Raw genomic sequence first — 13,502 nt, 5'->3', positions numbered from 1 at the left:
TGACCATAGAAAAACTCAAAATGTATACGGGTGGAAAAATGATAGCTATGCCAACTAGCAAGTTTGCCATAAAAGAAAATTGATGAGTGAAACTCATTTTTAAGAAGGCTTTAACTTTATTCGGAATTTATGTTGCATCCCTCTAATAAGATTTTATTATTATAGAAGATAATACAAATATACAAGCGGGAAAAGCATGCGGTTCTAAGGTGAGGAAGGGCTTATTGTGCTAACTGACAAAGTTTATTTTAAAAGGTAAAGATGTGTAAGTCTTATTTTTCAGAAGTTATAACTTTATTCGTAGTTTTTATTTAATTGGTTTCACTTTAATTTGAAAACCCTAGAAAGTCAGAAAATCTGGGCTAGTGAAATCTCCTTAAATGGTAGAGGTAATTACATATATCCTAGTCGATAAGAAAAAATGAGAACTGCATATAGCCAACATATATTATATTTAAGATGGTTTGTCGGCTTTCACGGGATTTGAAATTCAAATTTTAAAGGGAAAAACACAAAAGAAACATAGAAAAGCAAGAAATGCTAACATAGAATCATGTTCATCACTGTTGATCAGTTGATCAAAAGCTCTCAATTTACCTTATTATTCTTGAACAAATATGGAAATAATAAGGAAATAAAGTTCAATTCGACAAAGTATTCTTATTCTTATTACCATGTGACTCTTTCACAATACAAGACAGATAAATTTAAAAGGAAACCATAGGGTGCTGAGGCGAGAAAGGGCTCACTGTGACAATTGACAAAGTTTATTGTAAAACATAAAGATATGTAAATCTCATATTTAAAATGTTTTAACCTTATTCGGAGTTTTTATTGCGTTGGTTTCACCGTAATTAGAAAATGACATTGTCTAGGCTCAGTGAAGTTTCCTTAAATCGGAGAGGTTACATCTTCCCCAGTCAATAAGAAGAAACGAGAACTGCGTGAAGCCAACATATATTATATTTAAGATGGTTTGTCGGCTTCCAAGTGATTTGAAATTCATTTTTCATTGGGAAAAACACAAAAGAAACATAGAAAACCAAGAAATGCATACATATAATCATGTTCATTAACTGCTGATTAGTCAATGAGAAGCTCTCAATTTACCTTATTATCCTTGAACAAATATGGCAATAATAGAAAATAAAGTTCAATTTGACACAATAATTCTTATCCTTATTGTTATTAGGAAGTGACTCTTTCATAATAAAAGATAGATGAATTTAAAAGGAAACCATAGAGGACAATTACATTACATTTGGTACAATTTTTGGCTAGCATTTCGAGGGCTCACTGTGACAACTGACAAAGTTTAATGTAAAAGCTCATCTCACATTTAAGAAGTTTTTAAACTTATGTAGAGTTTTTATTGATCGGGTTTCACTTTAATTAGAGAACAACACCAGAAAGTCATAAAATATTGGCTAGTGAAATCTTCTTAAATAGGAGAGGTAATTACATCTTCTCCAGTTAATAAGAAAGAATAAGAACTGCGTGAAGCCAATAGATATTATATTTAAGATGGTTTGTCAGCTTTCACGATATTTGAAATTCAAATTTTATAGGAAATACATAAAAGAAACATAGAAAACATCTTAGAATCATGTTTATCATATGCTAGTTAGTCATTGAGAAGCTCTTAGTTTACCTTATTATCCTCGAACAAATATGTAATTAATAAAAAATGAAGTACAATTTGCCGAAGTAATTCTCATTCTTATTGCTAAGTGACTCTTTCACAATAAAAGATTGATGCATTTTACCATAGAAGACAATTACATTACATTTGGTACAATTTTTGGCTGGCATTTCAAGGGCTCACCGTGACAAATGATAAAGTTTGTGGTAAAAGATAAACATGAGTCAATATCATATTTAAGGAGGTTTGACCTTATTCGGTATTCTTGTTGAGTTGGTTTCACTTTAAGTGAAAAACGACACTAGAAAGTGAGAAAATCTAACTCAGTGAAATTTTCTTAAATAAGACAGTTAATTTTTTCTTAGTCAACAAGAAGAAATGAGAACTGCATGAACATATTATATTTAAGATAGTTTGTCGGTTTACACGGGATTTGAAATTCAAATTTTAAAAGGAAAGGCACAAAAGTAACATAGAAAATCAAGAAATGTAGACATAGAATCATGCTTATTACATGCTGATTAGTAAATCAGAAACTCTCAATTTACCTTATTATCCATGAATTAAATATATGGCAATAATAAGAAAATAAAGTTCAATTTGACAGAGTAATTCTTATTCGTATTATTGAGTGACTTTTTCACAATATAACGTAGATGAATTTAAAATGAAACTATATGAAACAATTGTATTGCATTTGGTACGAATTTTGGCTAGCCATTTGAAATGAATGGATAAAGCCATCCACCAAATTGAAAGCAACTGAATCCTTTCTCTCCTTTTCCGATTTAAGCCAAAGCCACTTGAAGTCAACTTTGAAAGGAGAGATCGTGACTGGCATAAAAGAAGAACAACAGAGTTTTTTCTTCACATAAAAACGGAAGGGCAAAACCGTCAACCCACGCATAAATTTGAAAAATCTCCGCGGGTAAATTGGGCCTGGGCTCGGCCCTCCACGAGGTGCAGTCACCGCCCAAAAGGACGAAAGGACGAAAGAGCCCCCTGCTACCCCCCCCCCGGCCCCGGCCCCCTGGCCTCGGTTTTCCTCCCCCTTGACCTCACCGCTTTTCCCTACAGGCAAAAAAAGAAAAGCCCGGGGTACCGGCGTGTAATTTCTCTCAAAGGCCTGACCCATTTCCGGAAACCCGTCCAAAGCGGGGCCCACCTGTGGGACGTGTCGTCCTACGTGGCTCCCCTCTGCAAGACTCCATGTGTAACCGTCAACCAAGAACCAACAACTGCACAGAACAGAAAATTTAAAAAATTAAATAAAATAATAAAAAACTTCTCTCTCTCTCTCTCTCTCTCTTCGTCCTCTCAGTATATATAAGAAATCGAAACAATTTCATGTATTTGAAGTTTTCTCTTACAAAAATATAAAAAACAAAACGCTCTCTCTCTCTCTCTCTCTCTCTCTCTCTCTCTCTCTCTCTGTTTACTTTCTCAGTTTACTAATTTTTCTTCTTCTTCTACTTCTTCCTTTCTCTCTCTTCTTTCTCTCTCTTCTGTTTCACATTTTGGCGAGCTTTGCCGGAGAATTTCCGGGCGGAGTTTGGAATTCTCTCGGCCGGAGGGACAGACAGAGCAGAGGAAGAAGAAGAAGAGGGGTCTCTCGGCCGGAGCAGTCAAATGTGATGGGAAGCGGTCTCTCCTGCTTCAAACCGGCGAACCGGAAAGCCCAGCAACCGGACCAGAGCCCGAACCACCAACCGGACCTCATCTTCGCCGCCTCCGAGCCGTTGGATGAAACCCTAGGCCACTCCTTCTGCTACGTCCGATCCTCCGCCCGCTTCCTCTCCCCGACCCCCAGCGATCGCTTCATCTCCCCCTCCCAGTCCCTCCGCTTCGACGACCCCATCCCCCGCCCCCACCCCCGCCCTGCCCCCGAGACCGGCTTCAAGGCCATCTCCGGCGCCTCCGTCAGCGCCAACACCGCCACCCCCCGCACTGTCCTCCAGCTCGACGCCCCCTGCGACCTTGCCTCCTCCGACGCTGCCCTGAAGCCCCCCGGCGGCTGCGGGCTCAATGGCTTCGAGAGCACTTCCTCCTTCTGCGCCCTGCCTCTGCAGCCCGCCCCCCGCGGCGCCGGCCCTGGCGGAGATTCCGGGTCGGGCTCGGGCGGTTTCTTCCTCTCTGGGCCGATTGAGCGCGGGGCTCTCTCGGGCCCGCTCGACCCGAGCTCTGGCCTGGATGCTTCGGGCCAGGTCCCCTTCTCGGCTCCGATCGGCAGCACATATGTGAAGAGGAAGAGGAGGAAGAAGAGCATTTCCGGGATTAAGAAGGCAATCTACGGGAACTTCTCGGAGAAGAAGCGGCCGTGGGTAGTTCCCGTGCTGAATTTCGGGGCAAAGAAGGAAACTCCAGAGGAGGAAGAAGTCGCCCACGTTGCTGGCCGGAACGATGTAGATAATGTGCAGTGGGCATTGGGCAAGGCGGGCGAGGATCGAGTGCATGTGGTTGTATCGGAGGAGCAGGGATGGTTGTTTGTTGGGATTTATGACGGGTTTAATGGCCCCGATGCGCCCGAGTTCTTGATGGATAATCTTTATCGGGCTGTTTACAATGAGCTCCAGGGCTTGTTTTGGGAAGTAACTGACGGAAGGGAAGAAGGGACTGACCTAATCACTGTAGGAGAAAATGTAGCGATAGTAGAGGAAACAAATCCATCAACAGAAAAGTCTGTCGAGGAAGCTCGAATTGGTGTAAATCAAGATAATCCCAATCAGGGATCGGGAAAACGAGTCACATTTCAATCGGAGGGGGTTGAAGTCCGGCGAAGACGGCTATGGGAGTACCTTGCTGAAGAAGATCCGGATGATGGGGTGGACCTTTCGGGGTCTCAGAGATTCGCATTCTCAGTGGATGATGCGATCAGCGTAATCAATGCTGATTCATCCATGAGCAGAAGATGGCTTCTGCTGTCGAAATTTAAGCATGGGTTGTCCAAGCATAAGGAGGGCCAAGTCAGGAAGCTTTTCCCATGGAGGTTTTGGCTAAAGGAGAATGTTGAGATCGATAACAGAGTGGAGGACGTGGAGGGGGCGAGGGCCAACAAGAGTGGCAGGAGGCGGAAGGAAGGCCCCGTGGATCATGAGCTGGTGCTAAGAGCGATGTCGAGAGCACTTGAAGTGACAGAGAATGGCTTTTTGGATATGACCGATAAGTTTCTTGATACGAATCCCGAGTTAGCATTGATGGGTTCGTGCTTGTTAGTGGTTCTTATGAGGGATGAGGATGTGTACGTAATGAATGTGGGGGATAGTCGGACTATTGTCGCTCAGCTCCAGGGTGAAGCAGGAAGTTCGAATATGGAGCCGGGGGTGCAGAGTGGTCAGGAGTCAAGCGGAGAGGGTATAATTGAGGAATCCATAGACGGGGAAAGGGCAAAGAAGGCAGCAAGTGATGCTCCTGCTCTGTTGATGAGATTGACTGCATTGCAGCTGACTACTGATCATAGTACCAGCATTGAGGAGGTAATTATTGAATTTCGGCACATCTAGTCATTTGGCCTCATCTCTAGACATTGAATTATCCATAACACACACACACACACACACATATGAACATGCTAACTAATGTAGTCAATAGTTATTAATTGGTTGCATCGACAAGAAATACCCGGATCAAGATTTAACTGGCATTGCCTTTCATGTACATTATAGCATTGTCGATTTTATTTATACTGAATCATCCTTGGCTGCTGAAAGTTTATAATCACTGCTTTGATGACTCAATTTTACTGGTGTTTGATGTTGAAGTTAAGCTGTTGTGAATTTGTCATTTTTGTCCTTGTAATTCTGCTTGTGTCATCATGGACTTTAAGAAGATTATTGGAAGCTTCCTTTCTATGTATTTCATTTCCCGTGGGACTGCTAGTTCCTCGCTAAGTTTCCCTTGATTTTTCTTGAGCTAGAATGAGGAAGATGCGGAGATACTTCCTTTTCTGGGACCTTTATAACCTAAAGGGCCTACCTATGTTCCTCTTTGATTTAATTATGAAGTCCACCCCCATGAATACTATACAAGAATATGCTTAGTATGTAATGCATACTTAGCATCTTTGGCAGCACTGAAGTATGGACACGTTGAGATGCTTGTACTTTTGTTAAATCTATGTACAGTTTTGTGAAGTCTAGTTTCTCTTTTTGACTTGACTGTTCATGCTATATCTGCAAGGTGTATTGCGCACTGTTTAGCTGTTCAGAACTTCTAATGTTCTCTTGGGTTATGATCCATTGCTTCCGTTGCATTAGTTTTATTCCACCAATAAGTGTCTTTAGGTCTTCATCCTAGGTAATCTGCCTTCGAGGCAAACCTTAATGTTTTCATTAGGTTTAGCTTAGTATGAGTGGTTCCTGTGCTTGACTAAAAATGTGCAAGTACTCTCTCGATATATTTCTCTGTCGCATCCTTGCCACTAGCTTAGGCCATAGCTTTTGTCTTTTTGCGCCTGACTACATAATGAACTGGTTGGTTGATCAGTGTTTTTGACTTGAGAGTTCATATGTGCAGCAGAAATGAGGATATTAAATTTGATTTCACCCATCGAATAAAGAGACAAATTGCTCAGAAATACCAGTTGTTTGAAGCTTGGACTTGGCCAACCAATTCCCATATGTTACATGGTCCCTATGATAGTTTAGCAGTCTCTAATGGTTATGCTGAGACTCAGGACACCTTTAAAGATGGCTTTTAAATTGTTTTGGTTTGGGAACTCGGATTTAGGTATAGCTGTGGTGCTTTCCTGGATTGCCTCTTTCCTAGAGTTATAGTAAATATGACCCTACAAAGTACGGATATTCTGTTAAGTGACATTATACATGTGACATTATCTCAAGGAGCAAGCATATTGAGGAAGATATAAAATCTTTTACATGAGCCACGTGTTGAAAATTATTAAGTCATTCACTGTTTATACCTTCTATTAATGTTCTGTAGTTTCATGAATCAGTGAGCTATTGCTCTGTAGTTTCCCATCATTATTTTCAATTGATCACAATTATTCTAATTTACACAGGAAGTCATCAGAATAAAGAATGAACATCCTGATGACAGCAATTGTATTGCCAATGATAGAGTCAAAGGTCGTCTCAAGGTCACAAGAGCCTTCGGAGCAGGATTTCTGAAACAGGTTTGTTTCAAGTAACCCATCACGAGATCATTTTCTCGTTCAGAAAGTTCCATGCTTCTCCTAGATTGTCGAGTTAGATTGAGCTTTTTCCTGACGGTGTTAGCTCTGCCTTATATTTGTGATGGCTTGAGTTGAATTCTAATCTGCCTTGCAGCCCAAGTGGAATGATGCACTACTGGAAATGTTTCGGAATGATTACATTGGAACTGCCCCGTACATATCTTGTACTCCTTCTCTTTGCCACCATGAACTTTGTCCGAGGGATCAATTCCTGGTCCTGTCCTCCGATGGTCTGTACCAGTACTTCAGCAACCAGGAAGTTGTTGCTTACATAGAGAGTTTCCTGGAGAAATTCCCAGATGGAGATCCCGCACAGCACCTGATCGAGGAACTCCTCTCTCGTGCAGCCAAAAAAGCTGGTAATTGTCTAATTAAAGTTAATCCCATCCACCTTTGTTTGTTCTGAGTTTACTTCACTTTCAGTATCTATTCTAACTCAATTTGCGGCTGATGAAGGTATGGAGTTCCATGAATTACTGGACATTCCACAAGGTGACCGTAGAAAGTACCATGATGACGTCACAGTTATGGTCATATCGCTCGAGGGGAGGATCTGGAAGTCGTCGGGGAAGTACTTCTGAAACCACTGACCGCAAGAGTCCTTCAAGCTGGTAAATCTAATCCGTTCTTGTACTAGCAAGAAGTCTCAATTTTGGAGCCTGTTCGTTTGCAAGTGACATTATGGGGAACATTTCGGAAGGAAAGCTCAACCGTAAATTCGCAAAGAGGAATTCGATAGGGACATTAGTTGTAATTCTGGGGAGGGGGCTCGATAGATGACATAGGAAAGAAAATGGAAGGTGGGTCTTGGTATCGTCTTGGTTTAGGGATAGTGTAATCAAAGGGGGTAGTTTCGTAGAGGAGGGTAGAAGGGTGGCAAATGGTGGGTATAGGGTCTTTAGTTGGTCTGTCTTCTTCTCCTTTTTCTTTCCTTCCTTAATCTGTGCCTTTTTTGGTCTATTTTGTTCAAAGAGAGGAGAGGTTTTAGAGCCCGGGAAAAGAAATTGTATTCAAAAGTTGGGTGAGGTTTGGGGGGAGGGTTTTATAGAGATTTGCTTTACAGAAATTAGAGTTCCCTTTGTCAAGAGAAAAAACAGAAAAGAGATCAATGAAGGCTGAGAAACTTTGTAAATTTCTCGATGCACTCTGCGAGATTCGGGTATTCTCCTCATCTGTCGCGTTCAAACTCTTGTGCTTTTTTGGGGATGCTATCTGTCATCTTGACACAACGAAGGTCACCCATTTTGGAGGAGCAGCAACCGAAGTGTTTGTTCAGCTGATCTGGGTTAAGCGGTTTCACAACCCGAAGACTGAGCACGAATGAACTCGGAGATCCTCCCAAAAATCATAGGGAGGAGCAGCATGACAATCCAGTTCGGCTTGCTCTTCTTACTCATTTGCAGTAAAAAACCGAAACATATATAGGGGGGGAAAAGAGAAAAGAGAAAAACTAAAAATTGGGTTAGAGATCCACTGGGAGGTGGGTAGCCTTAACCGGATGTGCAGGTAACAGGTAAAGCCCGAAGGCCGTTCCCGTCCCTGTCAGGAGAGATGCCAACCATCTCTCCTTTTCTACGAACAAGAGGGAGGAGGCTCCCGTGTTTTACTGATATAATTGTTTACGACTTCCTGTCGGGTCGATGTGGGATTTGTTGCTTCGGGCTTTGAAGTCCTACTTGAGCATTCACTCTCCATTGTCTTTTATTTCATTGCATTTGTCCATCCCAGTAAATTTGGACTAGGGCCCGACTCAGAATGGCCCAGTTGATAGCATGTCTTCTTTCGATGCGCCGCTTAGTTGCAGCTAGTTGACAGCAACAACGATCGGGTCTCGTACGTGTAACTTCCCGTGCCGCCTGTAAACACACAAGACAAACCTAAGGATAATTGAACAACCCTCAAACAAAGAGGGCCAAATGCTAATTTATAGGATTATGTAGCACGGTGCAATTATGTGGGCCAATTGTTACTGACTGGACTTTTGGATGCTTGAGAAAAGAGGGAATTTCCACGGGGATTTGGGCTTTTTTCTACTTAATTAGGAATTAATACCAATCTCCACCTTCAAGTTAGAGCTGGGATGTCTGTTTTCCTTTATGATGGACCAAAGAGTGTACATGCAAGGTATTTGTATCTTATTTTAACTAATTAATTAATCAATAAAGCAAATCATTATTATTATGATATGTTTTTATGTATCTCTACGACAACGGAAACCTATGGGTCTAGTAAATGAAAATGAAACCTAAATAAAGAGGACACAAAAAGTTATACTAGCAAAAATTTCTCATATAGGAGAATTTGTGAATAAATAATGGGTATATAAGTGAGTTGGGTATTATCACTTATGAGTGGAAACTTCTGAATTAAATATGGACTTAACATCTCACACGACCAGTGAAAATTTTACTACCCGAGACTTCTTAAGTGAAAATTTTACTTTTTGGTTCTAGATGAGATTGTGTACGATTGTGTTAAACTTCTTTTCCTAGTATCATGCTTTTTTTTTGGTGGTGGTTGGTTAAAATCGTTAATCTTAATTTTTTTTTAATGGCAAGCATGCACGAATGAACTTAATGGCACCAGCAGATATAGCGACACCTCGCCATTTTCCCGACTATTACTATACGTATATATGAAAATGACTGTTCATTTTATGAGGAAAATCAACAAAATATTTAAATTGCTTAGTTTTGAGCTCTTGAAGAGAACAATTTTTAATAGTAAAATAAATATAAAAATGCATAAAACTTAATCAGTCATATGAAAAACTCTAATTCAAATTAAATACTGCGCGAACCATCTCTGCTTACTTAATTTCGAGCACTGATCTTCGTATTAAATAGTAACATGAGTTGGACCTGTTACTAGATAAGGGGCACGGGTACAGGCAAAAATTTCTCATGTACGAGAATTGAAGAATAAATAATGGTTACTATTACTTATGAACCGAAACTTCTGAATTGGATATGAACTTAACATCTTATACGACCGGTAAAAATTTTATACCGAGACTTCTTGATTTTAGACGAGATCATCTAGAGATTATATTAAACTTCTTTTCCTAGTATCATGCTTCTTTGTATTTGGTGGTGGTTGATTAAAATTGTTAATATCATCTTAATGTACTAAATCTGTTGTTCATCATGCCGTGTGTCAAACTAACACAATTTTGGCTCTTTTTTTATATTTTTTATTTTGGATATTAGTGTAAGCCTTATATATGTATATGTATATATTTTATATTTTTAATAATTTATTTACCTAAATATAAAAGTTTTATTCAAGTCGCGACTGCGGTTTAAATAGTTTTTATCGTGATGTTGAAAATATCATAATTCTTTTTTTTTGGTTTAATGCAAGGTTACTCCAGCTTATTGACAATCATCGCTTGGGTTAGTTGTGACCACGAGATACTTTAAATGAATTTCGAATACCACCACAATTAACGAGATTTTCAATGATCATTTTTAAATTGATTCAAACAATGATTTTCCTAACTAAACTTTTTTTTACTTCTACATTTATGCCTTCTTATACTTATTCCATATACTATTAAGATGGATTTTGATATTTTCTCCCGCATTCACATATGCTTTTCGAGATAAGATTAATATTGGAATTTTTAAATAAATTTGTACTTACTAAAACTTACAATAGTTATAATGTTCAGTATTTATGGATTTGTTGTATTATTATAATATGGTGCATCTTTTCAACACTATCCCATATATTTTTTGCTTTTTATACTAAATAAAAGAGTTCTCATAATATTTGGTTACATCCTAACCTGATATTAAAGGTATCAAGATCGAATGAAATATATTATATCTATCAAATATATAAATATATATTGCAGTAAGGATGAGCTATAATGGTAACATATAAAAAGAATTAGGAGATACTTAATGAAGAGGAATTAACTAGAATTACATGCTCATACATATTACAAATAGATACTAATTAATATTTAAATTTTTATAAAATTAATTATATCTCTAACATACATAAAATTCTCTCTTAATTTTTATTATATATTATTGAATCACTATCTTTAATATTTCACTAAACTTTTGTATTTTTATACTTTTTTATCATATCATCTAATTAAGTTTCTCAGTTTTTTCCTCCACATCTATATGTTTATTAAACTAAGACAATTTCAAATTTAGTGTGTTATGTCAATTTTAAAATAAGTTACACGATATTAATTTGTTAGTATTTTATAATCGCAATGTTATTAATATCATTTCTCGCACTTCTATCATATGAAAATATTGTTGATTGAGAACTTTTGTGGAAACATGCTGCACCGCGCTCCTACCCTAGTTATTTTTAAATGGCAAACATGCACGAATGGAGTTCATGGCACCAGCAGATAGCAATACCTCGCCATTTTCCTGACTATTATTGTAGAAAAATGTATCAGTTGAGCATATAGATTACGTATATATGAAAATGACGGTTCGTTTTATTTGGAAAATATACAAAATATTTAAATTGCTTAGTATTGAGCTCTTGAAGAGAGCACTTTTTAATAGTAATTAGTAAAATAAATATAAAAATGCATAAAACTTATTCATTCATGAAAAACTCTAACTCAAACTAAACACTGCGAGAACCATCTCTGCTTCCTTAATTTCGAGCACAGATCGTCGTAATAAATTGTAAAAAGAGCTGTACTTTGTTACTAAAAGAAAAAGATCATAATAACCATCATTATTATTTTTCAATATTTTGAAAAGAAAGTCATCAATCTTAATTATTGATATGTAATTTCCTTTTTACGATTACTTGCAATTTGCTCGGGATCGGGATGGTGTCTCCAAATCATAAATGGATGGGCTCCGAATTGGAAAAGGAGTCTCCGAATCAAAAAAGGAAGGGTTTCCAGAAAAAAATGGACAATGAAGAAGAGTGAATGGCAGGAACAACTGCCCTTGATCGAATAATTGGATCTGAAATAGAATCGACTCTCTTACGTTTATTCTTCAAGCACATCTACTTGTGCTAATTACACCTTATAGTTGCATTGAAAAAAATTAGAATGTTTAAAATATCGTATTTAATCCCATATTAAGCATTTTGTATTATTTGAATTTGTCCATGTGTGTAGCATAAATTTCACTTGGTACATATATATAAGAATCAACTAGGTGCAAGCTTACGCTTGGCGAGGGAACGTGAAGAATTTACAGAACTTAATTTGTTTGACATCTTTATGGATAAAATATTTTATTTATCGAGAAAACTTTTTTTTTTCTGAAGATAGTTTTGTATAAGTGAATTGGTATTTTTTAAATTTTTTCAAGCAAATATTTAATATTTATTCACAAATCGATAAATTTAATTTCAGTATAATAATTAAGAATGATAAAAGTTTCACTAATGATATTAAATTTGCCAAGTAGCAGAAAATACAATCAACCATTTATTGAGATTTTTGAAAGAATGGTCTCGTGACGCTTTCTTGCATCGATACCCGACTTTTATAATTTGTAATTGATTGGACGTTATATATATATATATATATATATACATTATGATTAATGAAAGAAGTTCACAAACGGTTCGAGGTTTATAATTTCAAAAAAAAAAAATAAATAAATAAAGAAAAACTCGTCTTGATATATATTGCTGTATGAACATTTTCTTTTCCTGCGAATTGCTTTATGAATAATTACTCGTATTATAAGCTGAATATGTTAATAGGTAATGAATATAAAATCTTCATAGTTCTCCGGAAATTGAAACATTTGGGTACATATTTTTGTTCAAGTATTTGTGCACATATTAAAAGTAGTATAAAAGGGAAGTTGGGGAAAAAAAAAAGAAGATTGAAATTGAAGGGGAAAAAGTGAAAAACAAAAATGTAAAGTGGGAAAAATAAGAATAATGGGAACTTTTTAGAAGCACTAAGGAAAAGAAATGTCATGTGATTTCCGGAAAAAGAAATAAGTCATGTGACCTCCGAAGAAATAATGTGACATTTTTTGAACTAAGAACAAATGGACTTAGTGGTGTCACATGCCAACCGATTGATATATTGATAACTAACATCAATCAAGGAAATCCCTAGCACGAGCCCAGTCTAAAGCTAAATAGGGAGAGCACAGAAATGCTAAAGGCATGTAATCATCGATCGAGCGATTTTCACAATATGCATCGTCATTGAAATCACATATGGAACGTTTTAATAGATGATAAGGAAAGATATTCCCTATCCTTTACACTGCTTAGAGTTGATGGCGGCGAATTACTAGTACGAGTCCCCACTTTCTCTCTCCTCTAGCATGATAATCGTGTTTGAATACGACATCTTGGGACGTACTAACCAAAATCTCGCTGTGAAGTCTAACTTAAGATAATGTTTTCACTTAATTTACCTAATGGTCCCCTTAGTCTAAGCCCTGATTAGATCCACCTCATCACCTTGTCCATATAAGCACATCCGAAGGATGTCGAGACATGTCTGGTACAAGATGTTTCAATGCCATATTAAATAACTCAAAAAAGATTATGTACTGTTCTAGTTCTAGTTCTGTTCAGAAAATGCAATGTCAATTTCCTATGGCGTGGGGCAGGGACTAGGGAGGGTTTTCATGTCACAGAACCTTTCTCTAGACAAGAATCCAAGAAGCAAGGCTACGCACCTCAACTAGTGAAGTT

At 37.8% G+C, this 13,502-nt stretch overlaps 1 protein-coding gene and 1 non-coding gene across 2 annotated transcripts; one reads left to right on the top strand and one right to left on the bottom strand.

Moving 5' to 3' along the window:
• Positions 1 to 3,046: 3,046 nt before the first annotated feature.
• Positions 3,047 to 8,004, top strand: LOC116188280 (protein phosphatase 2C 29). The gene is made up of 4 exons (XM_031517533.1): positions 3,047 to 5,115; positions 6,660 to 6,773; positions 6,928 to 7,192; positions 7,290 to 8,004. The coding sequence occupies exons 1-4, from the start codon at positions 3,277 to 3,279 to the stop codon at positions 7,412 to 7,414; spliced, it is 2,343 nt and encodes a 780-aa protein (XP_031373393.1). The 5' UTR covers positions 3,047 to 3,276; the 3' UTR covers positions 7,415 to 8,004.
• A 279-nt stretch (positions 8,005 to 8,283) lies between these two features.
• LOC116193336 lies at positions 8,284 to 8,415 on the bottom strand. Its single transcript, XR_004154248.1, has one exon. It is a non-coding gene; the product is annotated as a U6atac minor spliceosomal RNA (small nuclear RNA).
• Positions 8,416 to 13,502: the final 5,087 nt, after the last annotated feature.

The sequence above is a fragment of the Punica granatum genome, chromosome 1 (assembly GCF_007655135.1).
Source record: "Punica granatum isolate Tunisia-2019 chromosome 1, ASM765513v2, whole genome shotgun sequence".
In the NCBI taxonomy this organism is placed as follows: Eukaryota; Viridiplantae; Streptophyta; class Magnoliopsida; order Myrtales; family Lythraceae; genus Punica; species Punica granatum.
The sequence above is the reverse complement of the archived record's forward strand: the minus strand, read 5'-3'. Positions and strand labels throughout refer to the sequence as shown.